A 22,410-nucleotide genomic window follows, 5' to 3' on the forward strand; every position below is an offset into this window, starting at 1 on the left:
GCTGCAGCCAAATCTATAAAGATAATTTAAAAAATTACACGTGTCCTATCCCCATGGTTCAGCCAAGTTGGAAAAACAAACCGTTCCTCTGTCGGGAACGAAGCATTCATTAAACTCCACTCTTTTCTATCATCGTTGTATTATACTCAATTGATATAGCATTTGTATTTTATTTTATTCTATTCTATTTTATTCTATTGTATATAGTATTTCATTTTATTCTGTTCTATTGTGTACAGTTGTGTACATTATCTTTTTCTTATCTTATTCCAGTGTTTTTCTAATTTTTCTATGTAACTTTGCACTATCTACTTTCTGCTGTAACAAAACAAATTTCCCTCGTGTGGAAGTAATAAAGGTTATCTTATCTTATCTTATCTTGTCTTAGAATCCCACAACTGTCCTGAGAAAAGTCCTTCTTTATGTGTCCCTCTGTAAAATTCTCCTTATTCAGTCCCTAACAAATCCTCAAGACTAGAGGACATATTAGGACATATCTGTGGATGAGAAAGACTGTATGAGATCCATATGTGCCACAATATTCTCTATGTTGATCCGCCTCTGAATCTAAATTGTTTCACCTCTTATTCCCTCCACTTCTTTCTCTCGTTTCCTACCTCGTAGTCCAGCCTCTCTTCCAATTATCCAATTCACCCTAAAGCTGCTGGCTTCATTCGTTTTGATCAGACAAGAGGTAGTTTGCTATCATATTAAGGATAGCAGTGTGACTTTTTATTGCATTCATTTTTCTAAACTGAAAGCATTGGAGATTAGTACACTTTGAGAGTCTGCCGTGTTGAAATATTTATACAAGCAGAGAATGAGATGGCTGCTTGGAGTGGTCACGTCAAGGTGAATTTGGCTTTTATCCATTTCTCCCTCTCTCTCTCTTTCTCTCTCTCTCTCTGTGCATGTGTGTGTGTGTGTGTGTGTGTGTGTGTGTGTGTGTGTGTGTGTGTGTGTGTGTGTGTGTGTGTGTGTGTGTGTGTGTATACACACTTGCAAACAAGGTGATGTGTGTCAGAGTGGCCAGTCTGTGAAAGCTTCTGCTTCTGATTCAGTAGCAGAATTTAATAAAAGTGCACTAAGTAACATCAGTTTTGTTGGAGTTTAATTCCACATCTTAGTACAGTCCTCTTCCCCCCTCAAAGCTGGATTAGCAAACAGACAGGCAAAAGTGGGCTACTGCCTTGGAGCCCCACACCCTTAGGGGCCCCGAATCACAGGATCACTGCGTGAGCATTTGAAGTCTAAGTGACACTATATGTAACTTTAGAAAGAAGAAGTAAAACAATCCTCGTTGAGTAACAGAAAATTGAAATTCACAATCAATAAAACAATCTTTCTCACTTCGCTACACTCTGGGGCTTGATGCTCCAGTTTTGCTTACTCTGGTAGCTCATTGTGACTAACATTAGCTAACTTTAACACAGTCAGTATGTGCCAGTTACACAGCCTTTCCCTCATTGTCACTTGTTGTTGTAACAGTCATTGTTCAGCAAATATTGCATTACTTTAAATACTTCAAGTATGATATAACTCAAAAACAGATCCCATGCCAACAGTAGAACAAATGTATTCATTTGATTTATTGATATTAATATGATCTAGTTTAATTTCCCATCCAGGGAATGAAATTCCCTATAGTCACAGCTCATTAAATCACAGCAACAGAAGATGATGATGCAAGACAATGACATGATTAAAAGACTACATGTCAAATCTTAAAAGTTGCACTGATGTAGAAAACTGAAAATATTCTCATATATTCATAAAGACTAGAGTAGAATAGAGTAGAGTAGAGTAGAGTAGAGTAGAGTAGAATAGAATAAAATAGAATAGAATAGAATAGAATAGAATAGAATAGTCCTTGATTGTCACTGTACATGTACAGTGAAATTGTGGGTGCTCCACACCAACTGTGCAGGAAACATAAATAATAAGACAACAGGAATACATAACAAACTAGAAAAATAGATGTAATACAACAGAAAGGCAGACATTAAAAGGACAGGTAGCAAAGTGAATGTAGTGAATGCAGTACAAACAGATGTCACTCAAAAGAAAAAGTCTATTGTGAGATGCAGGGCTGTTTTCCATTGCATTTCTGCTTTAATTAACTTTTCCACTGTAGTGAAGTACAAAACTCATTTTTCTATAATCTTTCATTCATTGTGCTTCCACACAGGCTTTTGTGTGCTTAACCCATGAGAAAAGCTGGTGGAGGGAAACACATTTAAAGCCTTTTGTGATTTTTTATTATATAGTCTTACATTGGTAAATGCCCGTGTTAGTAATGGACAAAGTTTTGTATAATAAAGTCATCTTCTGTATAATTAGTCCCTGCGAGGCCAAAAGGCTTCAGTATGCTCTCAATGCTGATCAAACCTTTTATCGACAAAGGGCAGTCAATGAGGGGAGAGTTGGCTTAAAGTGACGATGTCCTTAAAGAGCGGCGAGCTAAAATGGCTAGACCAAACCAGAGGCATATGGAACCAGGACAACCACACCATCCACAGCCCCCAAGAGTACCAAAGACCCAAGGCGACACATCTTGGCAACACCTGCAACATCCATCCAAGCAGGAGAAAGAGGGAGGCCCCAGATGGGGTGTCCACGGCCAAAGGGTGAGAGTCCCAGAGAACAATAGCAAATGGGCAGTCAACCTTACTAGAGGCCAGCCACCCTGGTACGAGTTGAGAACCAAAAAGGACCTGCATCTCAGGGAGGGGCAGAAGCATCCAGCAGGGAGTGGTGACCATGTCCCAGGGATGAAGGCTCAGCAAGCCCCAGACCCAGCCATGCACACATACACTCATACAGACCCTTTGCTCATTCACCCACTCTCATCCACCCACTAATGACACACAGAGAGACATAAAAACACATGCACACACACTCACCCTCTACTTTCAAGGTGTCAGCAAGCAGATGTGCCCTGAACCAGCAGCAAAGTTGGAGCTTTATTGTTTGGGAGATGCTGCAGGGCTTCTGAAAAAGATAAATCCAGAGCCAAAATGTCTTCATCATTTAGTTTTTAGAAAATCATTGCATGGTGCAGAGGTGTTGGAGGCAATATGCGCATTGATCTAGACATGACATAGACTAAAAACCTCATTTTTTTTTCAAAGCAAACATAATCAGACAAAGAAGCCTAATTTATTCTAAATCTGTTCCCCACTCCCCTCGCCCTTTCCTTCCAGATCCCAGCTGACTTTACGGCGTCTCATCTTGTTTTTGTTTGCTGACACATCAGTAGTGGCAGCAGAAAGATAAGTGCGCATGTATGAGATATGAGAAGCCAAGAAGTGATGGGAACAGAATGATCAGTAGTGAATACAGAGCAGTGTAATGGAGCAGAAACAGGAGGCTGAAAAGTGGTGGTGTGAAAGATAAAAAAGAGACAATTATTTTACAGAAAGAGAGAGATGTAAAGAGAAAGAGAGAGAGGATTACTGAGCCTCAAATGAAGGCCAGAGACACTAAAAGGACACACAGATCTTTTTTGCCTCAGGGAGTAACAGAGTTTATTACATTAACCAGCCTTTCTCATCTGCTGTCCGTTGTCTGCTCTGATCTAAACCTTTCTCATAATGAGTCTCTTCTGGGAAAAAAAACGTAGTCAGACATCATGTGCAATATTGAATACACAAAATCTGCATATTGATTGAAGACAACTAGCCCCTGATATTTAGGGAAAGTGATTTAATTACGTCTATAGAAAAGATAGACGTGCGCTGAACCAATGTGGAACAGAAATTGCATTTCCTGTAAAATGCCCATCCATCCGAATAGCCGGAAACCAGACTAAAAGTCAGTACTTTAATATTTTTTGTTTTTTTTGGGGGTGTGTACAGTCAGAAGGGTGCACCTGTACCCGAAACCTGAAAGTACAGCCACTGGGTTCTGGATTACACCCGTATAGCTCACCAGTGGCTCGTTGAAATGTAAAAGGTCATATATAAGGGGAATACGTGCCCGGCATTTTCCTGTAAATCTTGCCAGCAGTAACTTCCAGCTAGCCTGACAATCCTTCTCAAATATCAACCCATTATTTCCTTATCTGATGCAAAAATACTCAAATATATGCAGAAGGTAGAAATACTGTGATAGCAGTCTTTCATTCTTCCAATTCGTCCTCTATTTTGCCACATGCAAACACAGACATACACGACACACAAACAGGTTTCCGCAGGGACTTTTCTAACCTTTAAAACCATGTCCTTTCTGCTTTTGAACCCCATAATTGACAGCTTGATTAGGTCTTCTGCAGCCTCAGGCAGTGGCTTAAGGAATGGGCCTAATAAGTTAATGCCCTGTTTACTCCTCCCGAACCGTTTGCTGCCCCCTAAATCTGCTTTTTTAAATACCCAAAAAAGCTAGGTATAAAACAAAATTTTAATATGATACATGTTTACCGAGCAAAAAGACAAAGCGACAAAGATGGAGTCAGCAATAAAGTTTGGTTAGCTGAAGCTGATTGTCGCTGATAATGTCCATGGTTGAATTTGGATCAATTAGGGTCTGGCAGATGTGCAGAATCATGGTTGACCCCAGGGCCTAAAGAATACAATCCAATTTTCCTCAACAAATGTAATACCATTAGGCTGGATAAAAACAGACAAATCACTAGGGAGGAGTCTCTTAAAAACCAGAGAGGTGGATGAGACAGACAGAGACCGGGCAGTTGCTCAGAGACAATACCCAAAAAGGTTTGGAGACAGAGAACCCTAAACACTGGGAAACTGGTGGTTTTTAAAAGAAAGTCAAACTTTTCAGAAAACGAGAGCCTGAGAGGATAGAAAACATGTGAAGAAAAAACAACAATCCTCGAATGACCACTGAAAGGGATTCTGCCGTGGCCAGAATGCAAAGAAGAGAAACACAGTGAGTGCTTGAGTTTGGAGAATTTTACAGCTCTGGAGAAAAAGTTTCCACAAAACATTTTGGATTGAACTCCAGTTCAACTTTGGTTAAAGAGAAAGAAAATAAATAGAGGTGGAAAGAAAACCTGAGAGACTCTGTTCGCTGTTTTACTGAAGCTCATTACGATCTGTCGTTGGGGATGCGGATCTTCAGCAAAAACCTTCGCCTTCAGGACATAACCATCATGTATTTTACTGCCCTGGCTGCTCTAATGGTCATCTTGGTGGCTTCTTACCAGGCGCCCAACAATGCTGTTGAAGTGTCCAGCCTTAAACCGAACCCCTCTCGCCCTCTCCCACCTCTCCCCATGCCTTTCCGGGTGCCCCTTGATCCACGTGGGGAGCTCCAGCTGGCTTGGAACGTCAGCTACACCAACCAGGAGATTTATATGGAGCTGAGGGTTGCAGAGCTCAGACACGGGGTGGTCCTGGGGATGTCCGATCGGGGAGAGCTGACCAATGCTGACCTGTTGGTACTGTGGGACTCTGGAACCCAGAGCTACTTTGGAGTAAGTAAACCCTAGATGTGTGTATTTTATCTTCATAAGACTCTGTAAAAAGGACTTTAATTTTAGTAGGTAAAAGAGTCTATCGTGCCCCCTTTGCCAATTTTTATTGCAAGTTAGCTTGCCATATTCATAAATGCTCAGGGATTACACAGAAGTCCTTAAAGAGGTGAGATTTTCCTCTTTCTCAGAAATCATCTGCCTGTGGTCCTTGGAGTGTGAGATTGGTGTTTTTCCAGAAGGAGCCGGCGGATGGTGTGCTTCATGATCACATAGTCACAAAGGATGCAGGCGGTCTGCACTAATTGGAAATCACTCAAACAGCACTAATAGCTGAAATTCATCTGGGAATTATTAGCAGATATTAGCATATCAAAGTTGAATCCTGTGCTGATTAAGATGTGTATGTATATTACCTCATTTTCTTTTTGCCAGACTTGAGCCTTTAAACAAAATCCAACTTTTTCTCTAATACGCTGTCCTTAAAAATAATATACATAGCTATAAAAATGTTTGGATTTACACTTTCCCCCCTCTTTTAGTATTCCTAAAGAGTTTATGTGGAAATATTAACGAAAGCACCAGAATGTGTTTAGATTCTCATTCCTTCTCCTTTCGATATTTTTCTTTAATATTTTATAATAGTAACATAAGAACAGAGTCTAAGTGGTGTAGTTATCAAAATATGGAATATCACTTATTTTTCAGCTACAGGCAACACATGTGGTGCTAATACGTTCCAATAATCCATATCTATTACAGACAATTTTCTTGTTTCCTTCAATAAGATGGGGAAAAAAATTAAGTACAATACATTTATTTTACATATATATCAACAAGCTGCATGCTTTTGGATCTTGACATGGAATTGTCCAGTTTAAAATGGGGATACATGTAATAAGAATGTTTATGAATTAATAAGGAGTAGTGTAAAATTTAAACAATTTGTATAATTTATACTTAATTTCAAAGATATGCCTTCATTTAATTCTGAAATATTTCCATAAATGTCGGTGTCTAGCATTCCCACCTTTTAAAAGCATCTACAATCTACATGTAACACTCGCATCATTGTAAGTCTTTTCTTGTTCAATCGATTGCCTCCTGTCGGACTTTCTTTCTTCTCCAGTTCCATCGTTCTTCCCTCAGGAGGCCAAAATTACCCACAGAAGAAAGGTCACTGCTGTTCCACTGTCTCCCTCCCTCCCTCCCTCTCTTTCTTGCTCCCTCTCAGGCACATACTCACACACACACGCGTACACGCACGCACACACACACACACGCGTACACGCACGCACACACACACACACACACACACACACACACACACACACACACACACACACACGCACATATATTCACACACTTTTCAGTGACTGGCTACTCAAGCTTGAACCATTTCTGTACAATCAGGAACTCAGAAACTCCGGACTTTCAATAGATTGATGAAAAAAAAATCTCTGCTATGATCTTCACAGCAGTGTGTATGGAAGATGAAATAAACACACAATAGAACTTAAAGCTAAAAGAAAGAAAACAATAAGACATTTAAAAAGCTAAAAAACATAATAAATAAGATTTCAAAGTCCACAGAACTCAAAACTTGTGGGTCCAGCAGTATGACAGTTATGAACAGTTGTTAATGCAAAGCCATTTACAGCTGCTATATTAGATATAGTAACATTAAATAACATAAAACAAATGCAAGTACCGGTAGTTTGGAATTTTTTTCAAGAGTATTAAAGCAAATATAAACAATAAAAAAAAATTGATAATGGTCTGTACCAGATGACGATGTGTAAAGAGTCCTTGGAAATGATAAAACTACAGAGAATTATCAGTTTAGTCTCAATAGCTCTTCATCTGTATCAAGCCTGTCATTCTTTGGTTTTCTGTTCTGAAATGTTATCTTTTTTTTTGTTTACTCTCATTCCTTGTGTAGGATCATTCTCACCTGCGCTTGGATGGAAGCTCTAAAATCCCACCTACCTGCTCAGGGGGAAAAGAGGATGTTAGAAAGTGTTGCCTACCTTGTGCACACACTGGAGCATTCAGCAGCTAAAAAAAAGCTAGCAAAAGTCTCAAGTCTTAATTTCTTTATATGACACTAGGAAAAAAACCCTCACAATCAACATTAATTTTACCCACTGCATTTACCAACATGTTTATTGTGTGACCCAGAACTGAAAGACCTCTATCATAACTTATACACTGATCTGTGCTTTTTCAGAGGGCAGGGACAAAAGATTCCTCCACTCATTCACACGCAGCGGAGATTCCTTTAAAAACAACAACAACAACAAATAAATAAAAAGATTAGATAACACATAAACTGTGGCTTCAACACTTTTTAAAATAGTTGTATAACTCTGTGTCTCAGCCATCTGTAGAGCTCACAGCTTGTGAATTCCATACATGCATACATAGCACATATTGTTTAATGTGAACATTTTCCCCCTGATTTGTACATACTGTATGTTTTCAGAATTGCTGGCTTTAAAGTCTATGAAGTGTGTGCAGAACAGTTATATAAGAGCGACAGAGAGGGAGACGGAAATAAAGAAAGAGATCTTAGGTGCTATTCTGGCCAGGTATGAATGTGAGAAACATAACAGAAGTGGATAGAGCGAGCTGAGCTGCTGCAAAGCCCCCTGGCAGAGAAGTAGAATATCGTGTACACCAGGCTTGGATGGCTCTAAAACACAAACTGGCACACTTTCAATGATTTCTCTAACTGGATTATAATTACTTGCCAAACAACTCCAAAACTTTTTCACCACTTAAGAAACAAGCAGCTACATGCTTTGCACACACTCGTAACTCTCTCGAAATTTGTTCATTAATGGCAGAATAATGAAATTCCCTGAAAGAATGTAACCTAGACTAACCCTCAGTTAAGAATAGGTTGCTCAGTGTTGACTCTAACTTATCGCTGTGTTCTCAAATGTTTTGCTTTGCTATTTGTTGCGTGTTATTCAAAACCTAACCAGACTTATTCTGTCTTCTCCTGCAGGATGCTTGGAGTGACAGCAAGGGTCATGTATCACTAGACAGCCAACAAGACTACGACCTGATTGAAGCCAAACAGAAAGCTGAAGGATATTACCTGCTCTTCAAAAGACCATTCAGTACCTGCGATCCCAGAGACTACGTCATAGAGGTGTGAAGAGTTTATATTCTTAGTGTATGTCACTGCTCTTTAAAGCTCTGGTACTCAGGAGAAACCTAGTAAGAGACTCTTTCTTTAGGTGGTTTATTTATGAATTTGATGGTGCAGTTCTTTTTCCTTTTGCTTTCCTTTTTAAAACCAAAGGTTATTAAAATATTGCTCACACTGTTAATTACAGTTTTCAGAAAGAGAGGCTGGCTATCGTCACGGCTATCCCACTAGAATGCAGTGAATAAATAAATGCATAAAACTCCCCAAAGCAACAATTTATCTTACAAACTGCTAAATCTGAACTGCTCCCCCAAGTAAAGGTGAACGGAGGAAAAAGAGTGCACGCCAGAAGTCATCAGATAAACTCAGTTAGGAAATTAGCAGGTAAGTTACCTATTACTGAAGAACCGCATAGTTATGGGTGTTGTTCAAACTGAAAAAACCTCCCAGTGGTTTTCAGCAAGCCCTCAAATTCTTAAGCAACACAAAACTGATTGCACATACTATAAAAGCATTTTAAATGACAAACAAGGTTTTAAAAAGGCAGTGAAGTCCTCATGTAAGCCAGGATATTTAATAGTCTGTAATTTGTAAATCTAAAAACCTTCCCGTTGGTTTAGTCTCTTTTGACTGGCACCTCTTCACATTGAAAGGAGATGTTGGCAATTCAGCAGACGTGTAATGTGTCATTTAAATTCAGACAAAGATGCATGCTGATGCTAATTTGCCGCTCATCACTTTATTTACTGTAAAACCTTGTTTGTCATATGTAGGCTAGAGGTATGCTAATTACCTCCTGTGATGGCTAGATACCATCTTGACCACATTGGAGGATTGGAGGAGAAAATTCCTGTCTGTGGAACAATGCCAGAAAAGAATAATTGATTCAATGAAATCTGTTTAACTCCCTGTCGAAACTTACTTGAAGACGGCTACGCTGTAAGAATAAATGCATTTTAAATATTGTTTAAAAGACAGCGCCTCTAAACTCTTCTATATATTTTTTAATTTATATGTGTCCCTTCTAAGGAGCACTCTAAACAAAAACAATTGTGTGGTATCGCAAGAAATAAGTGGTTATATAAATATATGAGTATACATAATAGTTATTATTCATAGATACCTACATCCTAAGTTCCTGTTATTCTTCTGAAAGAAACAGAATGAATGTGTTGTTACAATGGTAATGCCAGGAGAGGCAGTATTAGTTCTGTGTTACATTAATGTGTAAGGAAGTGGAAGAAGAGTGTGTCCTGTAGGAGGCAGTAGAAAATGGATGCTCATGTTCTGTACATGCCCTGAAAGTAAGGTTCAGTAAACCAGTGCAACGATACTCCGGTGTAAGGCTCAGTTATTGTATTTTTATTTTTTGAAGATGCAACAAATTGAAATCCAGGAAGTGCTTTAAATATTCTTCAAATTAAGGGCGTTGTTTTATTCTGAGAGCACACATTTTCTTTTTGTTTGTTTAATTGCCTTTAATGACTAAGTTGAAAAATTATTTACTGTAACCCCAGTACTGTAGTGTTTATCTTTTTGCTGTCTTTTTGATTTTTCACCTCTAAATCACTTTGTATGGCAATAATCTGTATGACAAGGTGCTACACAGATCACGTCTGACTGAACTACAGCATGATTTTACTTGCTGGTTTTGGCCTCAAGCCAAAACAACAAGAAGGTGATGAAGAAGGAGGAAAAATCATGAGTGTCAGACAGAAAGTATTTGAGTTAGCACATCAATGTAACACATTGTCTTTGCACTGTGCATGCTAATGAGAAAGGGCCTATGTGCATGCGTCTGCACGTGCCTGCACTTTTGCAGTATTTTCATTGCTGTGAACCTGATTAATTTAAGGTGTGAATATAAAACACTCTGAACATTATAATGATTATAGTTTCCATGGCACCACATTAGATTTTTAAGTCAGATGCACCAAAGCAAGACTCATCACTATGACAACATAATGAAAAGTTTGCTGTGCTTGCCTCAGAAGGCATTAAAGCCTAATAAAAATGAAGGGACGCTTAAGTAGAAATGCACATCATGGAGGTTCATATTCTCCTATTGTGGCCATTAAACACTCTTTCTTTTGTGATTGCTCTAATTTGTCAGGAGGGGACTGTGCACATCATCTACGGCTTCTTGGATAAACCACTTGCCTCACTGGATAAGCTGAACCTGTCCGAGATCCGCACCGGCGTACAGAGAGTCCTGATGTTGCGTCCCGACACGCCGCCACCTACCCTGCCTCCAGACGTACAAATGTTAGATGTAGTGGCACCAAATGTCATCATACCAAATCAAGAGACCACCTACTGGTGCTACATCCACAACCTGCCGGAAAATTTGGCCAAGAACCACATTGTTATGGTAAAAAAGAAAGGAAAAAAAGCTTGTAAAAACAGAAATATTCAGCGAATAGTCTTTTTACACACAGCTGAGGGGGTGTTTCAGATGATTGTGCACAGGCAGCTGTTATTCTCCATGTCTACAAGCTAGATCAAACAAAATACCCAGCATGGCCACAAAGCAGAAGTGTCAACACAAAAAATAACCCTTTTCACAGGCATTTTTAGTGACATAGATTACTAAGAAATCCTCGGCACATATGGGAACGTAATGCCTTTAATGTTACATGACAGCAGAAAAAAACAGATACATTTCAGCCTGTGACTTCCTGCCACAGCAGTATTGACATGTCTTGCAGCAATAAAAATACATATACGGTTTCTTTTTTTCTTTCAGTACGAGTCGGCGATAACTCCAGGGAACGAGGCCATCGTGCATCACATAGAAGTGTTTGAGTGTTCTCCGGATGTCCCTGCAGTTCCAGGGTACAGCGGCTCCTGTGATGACAAAATGAAGCCGAAAAAGCTCAACTTTTGCCGACACGTGCTAGCTGCATGGGCTATGGGGGCTGAGGTATGATGGGAAATACTGACCTTCCTACTCCTGTCTGAATGACATTACCTTGCCTCAGTATGAAATACAAATAAGCTTAAATTCCTAACCCAAATGTCTTCAATTTGCAAAACAGATAAGCCACAAAGGGAAAATAATTTAAAAAAGACTGACACCCACATAAACATTATTTTTAAAAACTTTTTTTTTTCAATACATATAGCAAGTGCTTAATTGAAACACAGAGTTGGGAAAGTTTTTGGTCCAAAGCTTGTACCTATAATAGGAGATAAACAAAAACTCCTACGCAAGTGATATCCAAGCCTAGAATTGCCAGCATAAAATCTTGTATAGATGAGCCCACACGCAGCACATATCTATTAAGAGCTTGGAGACAGTCTGCATGTGGGATGCACACTCACACAGAAATATTCATGCTTACATGGAAGCACAAATATCGTCATAGGAGACACAAATTAAAACTGCAGTGAGGAGGTAAGGAGAAGGTGTCAGAAAAGTTGAAACAGGAATAACTTGGCTTGCTGCAGCGAGCCGTTTATAGCAGTGCCACTTTTCTACCCTTTAACGCTGGCTCTTCCTATCATTGTGAGGCTGAATTCTCCAAGTGTTTGCTACTAGAGAACATGGGTTGGGATGGCTTTTTAAGAAGCAGAAAAATACAGATGCAACCCAAACAGTACTTAGATTCTTGTTGTTAGTGATTTGTTTTTCTTTTCAATCACAAAACTGCTACCTTATTCTGAGGCTTGCCTCCCCTCTACGAAAACTTGCTTGCCTTTTTTTTTTCTCATTGCTTTCACTTCCCTGTCCACAGTTTTTACCTTCAACAAATTCATTGCCAGCTGTAGAAGACAGCTGTTTTCAGAGCAAAGAAGTCAGTGTGGAACATTTAGCACCTAAAAAGTTTGAGGTTTGGTAGCGAACAAACCAAAGTTAAAAAGGAGTTCTGCTCAGAGCTCTGCTGTCCCCCATTGCCAAGGTCACACTGTACACCAAGTGCCGTAGGCAGCTAAAGACACACAGTGATGAGGAACAGGAAGACGAACTATAGTGGAGGACTAAGTCCCTGCATAAGATGTACCACTGACTGAAGTGACTGACATTAAAAAAATCCTGCTAGTGGCTACAAAATGTCGGCCTAAAGGACATTACAGAGCTCTGATTATACCAGCACAAGAACAGGCCCTAAGGACCACATCCATAGAGACAGGAGTCTGCCACACACTGCGCATAGATGTCCCAGAGTCTATTCACCACATAGTAGCAGGATGTAAGATGCTTACACGGAGGCACGAGTAAGTGGCTGGCATTGTGTACAGGAACATCAATGGGAGGCACCACCAAAGGTGGCTGAAAACTTTAAGAGATGGGGCCCCCAACCCAAGGAGAGCTAAACTGTCTGGTTTCAGACAGCAGACGAACTAGAGGGGATGATGTAAGGTCCAGTATATGATAAATAAGGACTAAACTATGAATCCCACAAACACCAAGTATAAAAATACAGAGTTACAAATGAGCGTAAATCAGCATCTTTAATGCCATTAAGCTTTTCATTCATCTTTAATTATTATGTAGTGAAATCTAATAATAATTATAACATTTAGAAGTTTTCTTTGTGGCATCTGGTTGCAGAGTTTTGGAGTCATGTCCTTATTACCTCTGAAAGTCACTAAAAGATTGCATAGCAGTGATAAAACATCATCATATCGCCAGTTTGTTTTATTTTTAACCAGGTTCCACGATTTGTGTCGTTTTCTTTGGGAGATTTACATTTTTGAAAGGACCTCTCATAAACAGGGGAGGTGACGCTTGTTATGAAGTAGTCAGCTACATAGTCAGTCGGTCATCTATCAGCTATTAATCTACCATACTTTGGTAGCCTACTGCTGGCCACAAGAAGCAAAGCAGACAAGGAATGGTGAGGCTGTCAACATATTTGTCTGCACTACTCCCCACTGTATCACAGGCAGCCTGGCCCCTCTCCGATTGGATTATCTGCCAGCTAAACAAAAACAAGCAGGATGCCTTCTGTGAGCTGTGAGCTGTGGAGACAAGATTAGGTGGGAAATATTCAGGCCTCTTTCATCACCTCTTAATAGTGTTGTTTCATTCTCCTCGGCACCGCATCAGAAGGGAAACGTGGCCATGCAAAACAAGAGAAAAAGAGAAAAATAGAGTGAAGGAAGTTCTGAAGTGAAGAAAATCAATAATGAATGATGCTATCAGAATGCAAAAAGGGAGAATAGCACCGAAGAAAAAGGTGCGTTTGTGTGCAAGGGACATGTTTCAGAGGATTTAATGTTATGACATGAGAGCAAGATTAAAGCTTAACGTGGATTTCTCTATGTAATCGATGAAGGCAGTGGCTCTGATATGATCCTGAAGAATACAGCCTTTTTTGTTTGTAGTATTTTTTTTTCTTTTTTGTAAAAAAATATTTCTTTTTCTATAAGAAAAATATAGATACACATGATTTAAGTCATAATTATACATGACATGACAAAAAAAATTCTCAGTTGTCAGTAATAACCTGTGCTAAGTAAATTAATTTACAGATTTAAACTATGTACTTGGTTGTGCATAGGTATCCCTGTTTCTTTGCGGGCTTCAGCAAGAATTCTATTGAACAGGACAAGGAGAGCTTGCTTTGACGAAGCGATCACATGTTCAGAGAACAGAAGAATGATGCTTATGGATAAATGGAACAATATATTGCAAGCATATAAAAAAATTATTAAAGGAAACCCGAAAACGTTTTTGCCGTGTTGTATGATATGTGAAAAAAACCTGTGACATGATCTTAAAAAAAAAAAACTAATCATACATATGTGTGTATTTGTGTGCATTTATGTGTATTTGCAGGCTTTCTACTATCCCCCTGATGCAGGCTTGGCTATGGGTGGACCAGGTTCCTCAAGATTCCTCCGTCTGGAGGTCCATTACCACAACCCTCTCCTTATATCCGGTACATACAGTATATATGTGAACATACAAACTTCAGGCGCATGCCTCTAAGAATGTTTTTCACTTTCTTTGACACACACACACACACACACACACACACACACACACACACACACACACACACACACACACAGCAGCAGCAGCAGCAGCAGGACTCTCTGTGCAGTATCTCTCTCCAAGATCCACAGGGTTGTCTTGAACTCTGTCAGTGCAGACTCACTTTGTCTTCCTTATCCCAATCAAACCTTGAAATACACAGATATCTTCCAAGTATTTCTTACTTTTTCAGCCCTGGCTCTTATAATACAGTATTTCTGCGATTTAAAATAATTTAGAAACCACAGGTCTTCAATAACAGGAAACAAGGAAGCGAGGGGTGGAGGATGACATTCAACAAAGGTCCCCAGCTGGACCCCTGGACCAAGAGGGTTCCTCTTGAATTATTAAATTAATTTCAGAAATATCACCAAGATCACCTTTTAATATCTTATGCTAACAAATTGCACATAGCAAGCGTTTTAGAGGTTGTTATACTGTGTTGTCTAAACAGTTGACAGAAAATAGGAGGAGTCATATTTACCTGGGCCAAACATACATACTACATATTACAGTATATAATTACATATTAACTAGACCTTACCTTATAATCCTCTTTTTATGTTTCTGTTAATCTCCTTCCAAGATCTGTTGCTGTAGCACACAAACAGCACCTGAAATAAATTCCTTATGTGTATTCTTAGTCTGGTATAATACAAGACTATTCTGGCTATCAAATGTTTTAAAATGATCTAAAAGTAAGTAGTTAACTTAAGATATGCTAAATGTGTTCTAATATTTTAATATTCTTCACGCAGGCCGGCGTGACTCATCAGGGATACGACTGTATTACACCCCGAGCCTGAGGCGCTACGATGCAGGGATCATGGAGCTGGGCCTCGTTTACACTCCTGTAATGGCTATCCCACCTAAACAACACACCTTTTACCTCAGTGGATACTGCACCTCCAAGTGTACCCAAACAGTATGTACAGATTTACTTCATTATTTATAGTTAAAATGCTGGGGGGGATATTTTGGCTGACATGTCTTTCTTTTCCCAAGTTTTTTCTCTTTGTCTCTATGGTAAAAAAAAAGTTTTACTTGGAGCTTGACTCTTTCTCTGTCTACCCAGGCTTTGCCTTCAGGTGGAATCTATGTATTTGCTTCCCAGCTGCACACCCACTTGGCGGGGCGTGGGGTGAGGACGATTTTGGTGAGGGGAGGCAAAGAGCTGGAGGTGGTACAGGAAGACCAGCATTTCAGTACGCACTACCAGGTGGGAGATAGCAGGGCTCTGTTTACGCAGAGGAACTCCACCTTTGCACACTGTGTCTAAAATTAGACTGGGTTAAGGTGGCCTTTATTTTAGATCTCAAAGAGATGTGTGTTTCAAAGCTTATTCACAACAAATATTTGGTAAATTAAGTCTTTTTCTACCCTTTTACTACTTTCTCCAACATTTAAAAAAAAGAAGCTGTTTTACTGCCGTAAAGTCTGATTGGACTGTGGTAAAGTGACCCGTGTACACTATACACAGGCCATAAGATACACAGACAAGCTAGAGAGGCAAAAAACAGCTAAAAATGCAAATAAATATGCAATCATGCATGTTGTTAATGATGTACACAACGTGTTTGTGAGTCAATCACAGTACTTCTTCATCATTTACTTACTAATTTCCTGTGGTTAATGCTGAGTAATTTAATAATGTTCTGTTAAAATAGGAATAAATCACATACTTTTACAGTATATTTTCACTGGCTGGTTAATAACATGTTGGGTTTAATATTAAAAAGCACTTGGGACACATTGGATGGCACAGTGGTGTACAAATTAGCACTCCTGTCTCTCAGCAAGTTCCAACTTACTGATCAGCTGAAATCTTTCAGTATGAAAGTACTGCACATCATCCCTGTGCCTGCTCCACCCACAGTCCAAAATATGAAGGTTGGGTTAACTGGCGATTCTAAATTGGCTGTAGGCATCGGGTAGCTTTTCATTTTTGGGGAGCAAAGGCTCAACAAGTTTTGACATGTGCTTTAGAAAAACTATTTCAAAATAGAGTCAATATGTAACTGAAAAAGATTCTTATTCTTAAAAAACAAAAAAGTGTATCTAGTGATGAAGGTCAGAAGTCACTTCTGTCCAAAAAACAGGAGCAAAAGAGAAGCTCACACTTAGAACACTTAACATTTTTATACATCTAAAGACCATCAGCAACCTTGTATAAGCACTGACATCAGTATTGACGTCACTAGATAGTGATGTAGTCTTCAGCTTCAGCAGCATCCTGGTTTTGAATAGTTCCCTTTACAGGAGCTTTGCAGCAGCAAAGAGACACAATTTGTCTCCATTTCCGGCTTTATATTAGAGAAAAGCATTGATGAATGAGTGAAGGTGCAGTTCAGGTAATAGATGGATGCCTTATATAATGCCTTATATGCAAAGACCTATCAACTAAACATCTAATCAGTTGTCGACATCTGCTGTGTTTTATTTATGCACACTATCCTGAGGCAAATACACACACACAGCTGGACACAGACTCTCAAATAAAACGTCCAGCTGCTGCTGATGTCCGATTAAGTTTCACCTGCAGCCTTATTGAGCAATAAGAACCGCATCAAACCAGTCTCAGCCAAGCTAATAGACCTTTTAACAGAGAAAGCTAATAACTGTGAAAGGTGCCTCCAAGGAAAGCAGCCACTGGTTTTTCTTACTGCATTTGTGCTGTACACAGAGTATCCAGTTATATCTAAAATTAAGATGCTATGCAGAGTATTGCATTTTGCAGTGGTAAATGTGAACTCTTTTATCAATACATACATCCATGCATGCATCCATCCATCCAGGGGACTATCCTACACCTGTCATAGGTTGAACAGCAGACTGCTTTTTAGGTTATAGCACCAATCTATTGTTGGGCTAACACATAGAGACAAACACCCATTCACCATCACATCATCACTTACAGCCCAGAAGCTTCTTAAACCCAGAAGCTTCTTGCAGGACTTATTATTAATTTTGAAAAACTCTATTTTTGTCTTTCTTTTTGTCTTTGTTTTCATACAGACAATCCGAGTTCTTAGGAAAATGGTGAACATTTTGCCTGTAAGTATCCAACAAATGGCTGTATTTTCAACAGAAATTACAAAAGGCAATAACATGTTTTTGTTTACTTCACGACAGTGCTTGTTCTACGAACAGATTCCGATTACTGTCTTCCAAAATTGTTTTTTTTAATGCTAGAGCCCTGTAGATATGATTTCCCCTTCGCCTATGAAGTTTTTAATTAGAGTAGCTTACTACTGTAGAAAGCGTTTAAACAGAAGTCCAACAGGAAGAGGCAGCTTGGCCCATCTCTTGGGAATAGCAGCAGCAGACCTCTGTCTGGACACTGCATGGATTTTCTGGCAGTAATCTTAAAGTATCATCAGTGTTGTTTGCTAAATATAAAATGTGGTGGAATGTCTTCATATCTGTGCTTAATCCCACAGGGTGACGTACTTATAACAAAGTGTACTTATAACACAGAAGATAGGAGCAAGCCTACAGTGGTGAGCAGCGCACTCTGAATATATGAAAACTCTTTTCTTGTTGCTGGATTTCACCCTGATCATTGTGAATAACAGAAGGATAACCACGAGCAGCTTCTTTAATCTCCTTCCATCTTTCTCCTTCAAAACTCAACATATTTCTTTTGTTCTCGCTGTCTTGGCAACCCTGTATCTGCTCTGTGTACTATATTTTCACTGTCTGAAATATCTTTGTCTCCTCAGGGTGGTTTTGGCATCATGGAGGAAATGTGTGTCAACTACATTCACTACTACCCCCGTACCCAGCTGGAGCTCTGCAAGAGCCACGTTGACCAAGGATACCTGCAGAAATATTTTAACTTCATTAACAGGTAGTGCAGGCACACAACATTTCCCGCTCCCTAAAACGATTTGCTACTCTTTCTCCTTTCCCTCTTCCTCTCACATGTGACTAAGCCATTTTTGTTCTCAGCTCATCTCCTCCTGGGGACGCGTGGTGATTACATTGTCCAAAAGTAAAACTGTGTCCTGATAACTCAGATTCCTAATCCTTTCTCAATCTCACTCTGCCTCCTTCTTTTATTGACTTTCCTTCAAATCTCTCTTCCCCCTCTCCATCCTACCCTCCTTCCCTGCAGGTTCCACGGAAATGACCAGTGTGTGTGTGGTGAGGTTAGTGTGACGGAGCAGTTTTCTCAACTAGAGTGGGATGAATTCACCGGAGAAGTGCTGGACTCGCTTTATAACACAGCCCCCATCTCGATGCACTGCAATCAGTCGACTGCACGCCTCTTTCCTGTAAGTCCCCAGTCACACACACATACACCCGCTACAATAGACTGCCAAGCCACCAATTAGGCCAGTTCAAAAGAAGACATCAGTGGGACAGTGAGTCAGAGCAGCTGAACAGACAGCTTGTTAACTTGTAAAATCAACTCAGATGCACACAAGCTGTTTGGATCAGAGAGAATAAATCAATTACAAACTGCGAAGAAGCCTCGATCAAGGTTTTCTGTCAGAAATTTTGCTTTAGTCTTTAAGTTTAACTTAATTTGTGCAGTTAGTGAAAAGCAGTTACATATACCATACTGCAGCGTTTCGGTGGATACACGAACAGAGCATGACTAAGACAAGTAAAGGATAAACGGATTTTAGGTGATCTAGGTTTGGAAACAGCACACAATTTAAAATTCAGGCCAAATACGTCACATAAAAATCCAGATTAAAATCAGGACTGCTTATGAAAGAAACCCACAAGGTACACAGCTACAGTTCTGAATCAGCTAAATGTACAGAAAATCTGTCTGCTGTGAGGATTTGTTTAGTTAATCCATTAAGGCCAAAGCTGTTGATTGATTTTTTTTACCTGAAAAATCCCCACATTTTGTCAGTAGCATCTGCAAAACTTTCACATCAAAATGAAAAGCTTGTGCTCTAGTAATGAAAGTCACTTGCCTGTGATCCAGAAAAAAATGTGTCGATAACACAGACGCTCTACATCTGATGTTCTCAAATTATATTGTGTATTCTCATAGCAGTAGTCAGTAGCCCCGTCAGCGAATATACTGTGGTTAGCAACTTTGGAAAAATGGCACCAGCAGCATTTTTCTATCTAATCTTATGATTTAAAATACGGAAGTATTATCAATTCTGTCTCTCTAGAAATAAGGTATATCTGTACATCTCTTCTTTAACTAGTTTGACACCTTTTTATCTGGCATATTTCAGTAATGGTGCCAAAACTGCAAATATATATATATATATATATATATATATATATTTTTTTTTTTTTTTTTTTTTTTTTTTTCGGGGAATCCGTAATGAGTGAAATTAACCCAGTAATTCAACAATTGCACTTATAGTCAGGCTCACGGTTTTAGTATTTGAGCTGCCAGCACTCTGTATGGCAGAGTACATACAGCAGATGTTGTTTGGCACTTGAAAACTTTGCAAGAGATAATGAGCAGTGGAGCCAATTTAGGGATGAGCTCATGCAAAATATCCAAGTTTTGTTTTTAACAAAACATGAATCAAACATGTGAAGCTCAACAAAGAAAAACCAAAGCTCAACAGCACCTGCTTTAAGCACTGTGCAAGGCATTGCATACAGAACACAAATTACTCTTTAAACTTGGCATACTTGTTGCTGGTCTGAGTATTTCAGGAACTGCCAACCTACTGGGATTTTCCAACACAACCATCACTAAGGTTTACAGAAAATTGTATGGCTGAGATGACCACTTGTTAAACACTTACAAAAAAAGACATGCAAAAGAGCATCTCTGAACACACGGCACACTGAATCTTGAAACAGGCGAGCTACTGTAAAGCACAAAATTGAGGCTGCAGTTCATTCAGGCTCACCATAAGTGGACAAAAGAAGATTGGAAACATGTTGCTTGGCCTGACAGGTCTCAATTTCTGCTGATACAAACATGAAAACATGGATCCATTCTGCCTTGTATCAGTGGTTCAGGCTGGTAGTAGTCTAATGGTGTAGGGGATGTTTTCATGGCACACTTTGGGCCCTTTTGTACCAACTGGGCATCATTTAAATGCAACAGCCTATCTGAGTATTTCTGCTGACCATGGCCTTCTCTTGTGACCCGATAATAGCAAGATGTAGTTAAAGGCCACTGAACGTATTTAAATGTATCAGAGTCACACCAGCTTCTTTTTCTGAAAAGTAGTAGTACATAGTCACAGTGTTTCCTGTAAATCACAGGTGTAGAACTCTAGGCCTCGAGGGCCGGCGTCCTGCAGGTTTTAGATCTCACCCTGGGTCAACACACCTGAATCAAATGATTAGTTCATTACCAGGCCTCTGGAGAACTGCAAGACATGTTGAAGAGGTAATTTCTCCATTTAAATCAGCTGTGATGGATCATGGACACATCTAAAACCTCCAGGACACCGGCCCTCGAGGCCTGGAGTTGCCTACCCCTGGTTTAGCTTAACAGTATTTAGCATTTTCAGTCTTAAAGCTATGTCCCAAAGCTTCATGTGCGTTTCATAATTTTGTGAATTTGAGGAATGTGTGACAGTGGCGGCAATGTTAATACTTCAATAAAATCTGTCTAAACCGTCTGGCTATGATTTTAAAGCACCGAGAACTAAATAATACATTTGATTTTAAGAACATATCACGTGTGTTTCCAGGGTGACTGGGACAAACAGCCCATACCAGCGGTGACCTCCGTCCTTGAAAAACCTCAGTACACCTGTAAGCGAGGCACGCTTCGCACCAACTGATGCCTTACACCTTCAATATGAGCAGCAGGGGGTTCGCAGGATGTTTCAGCCCGAGGAAAAGGGAGACCTCAAGAGTGGAAACCCAAACAAGTTCCCACAATTTTATTCAGTTTGCCTTGGTTTTTATGTGTTTGTTATCTACTTGCTGTAACTATATACTTATATAAATTCCTGCAGTCTGTGTTATCGTTAGTACATATAAATTCTGTTAGTAACAATCACATTTTTTCCCCCCATTGAAACCATTTAAAACTCTACAAATTGGGAATGGCAGGTATCAAACTAAATTAAAATAATGCTGGCAGTTTTTTTTGTAGCTGTTATCAACAGACATGTTACGTTTGTGCAGAGACATAACATATCTGCATGTTTGTTCCCTGTGATCCTGTTGACCAACTCAAAACATTTGGGCTGGAAACATGATGTCATTTGGTAAATAATTACAATCTGTACTAAACACAGCATAATAAGTGACTTGAGTGTTATTCAAAGGCAAGAAATTAAATAAAAATAATTAAAAATAAACACATTTTTATCCTTTCCTTAGTTAAAGTAAATGGATGGATGAATAATGAATGTCACAAAGTGTTGAATGTTAAATAGACATTTATTAATACACAAATCGCTTTGGACAGAAGAAATGAATGAGGGTTAACATCTGCTTTATAATTTGACTGGCCGCCACATCTTTCCACCTCTCATTTTTTATTCATTTTAAACTGGTCAAGTTTTTCCTCTCTAAGCATTAATAATAAACGCACAGTCCAAATGTACATCCAAACATCCAATAACAAGATAAATTTTAACAACAAGCCAGTTTTCCATCGAGAGGTTTTCAGTGTTTAATCATATTACAGGAAGAAGCTAAAAAACAAACAAACAAAAGAAACAGAAACTCTACCTACAATGTGATAAAAGAGCTGCAGTGTTTTATCAGCATGTTTCAAATTTCCCACATAAATCTCGTTATTAACCTAGACTGCTCCTGAGAACAACCATTGCAATGATTAATGGCCTTGTGAGCAGAATCGATGAATCATTCCACATTAGTAAACATTTCGTGCTGAACTGGTTTCAACAAACATCGGCGGGAGAAGCAGGAAAC

The 22,410-nt window shown here is 39.3% G+C and overlaps 1 protein-coding gene across 1 annotated transcript; it reads left to right on the forward strand.

The window, feature by feature from the left end:
- The first annotated feature begins 4,680 nt into the window (after positions 1 to 4,680).
- On the forward strand, positions 4,681 to 21,830 carry dbh (dopamine beta-hydroxylase (dopamine beta-monooxygenase)). Its single transcript, XM_026174127.2, has 12 exons — positions 4,681 to 5,434; positions 8,445 to 8,591; positions 10,705 to 10,962; positions 11,338 to 11,514; positions 14,377 to 14,479; positions 15,333 to 15,499; positions 15,650 to 15,793; positions 17,590 to 17,628; positions 18,015 to 18,074; positions 18,297 to 18,424; positions 18,692 to 18,851; positions 21,213 to 21,830. The coding sequence occupies exons 1-12, from the start codon at positions 5,066 to 5,068 to the stop codon at positions 21,303 to 21,305; spliced, it is 1,845 nt and encodes a 614-aa protein (XP_026029912.2). The 5' UTR covers positions 4,681 to 5,065; the 3' UTR covers positions 21,306 to 21,830.
- The last annotated feature ends 580 nt before the right edge of the window (positions 21,831 to 22,410 follow it).

This window comes from Astatotilapia calliptera, chromosome 7 (assembly GCF_964374335.1).
Source record: "Astatotilapia calliptera chromosome 7, fAstCal68.1, whole genome shotgun sequence".
Taxonomy (NCBI): domain Eukaryota; kingdom Metazoa; phylum Chordata; class Actinopteri; order Cichliformes; family Cichlidae; genus Astatotilapia; species Astatotilapia calliptera.

Bases quoted from the DNA above. Each gene is read 5' to 3' on its own strand.
- dbh (XM_026174127.2), top strand. From the start codon at position 5,066: ATGCGGATCTTCAGCAAAAACCTTCGCCTTCAGGACATAACCATCATG. The intron at 15,794-17,589 runs GTGGGAGATAGC...GTTTTCATACAG, and splicing joins ATTTCAGTACGCACTACCAG to ACAATCCGAGTTCTTAGGAA. The intron at 18,852-21,212 runs GTAAGTCCCCAG...GTGTGTTTCCAG, and splicing joins CGACTGCACGCCTCTTTCCT to GGTGACTGGGACAAACAGCC.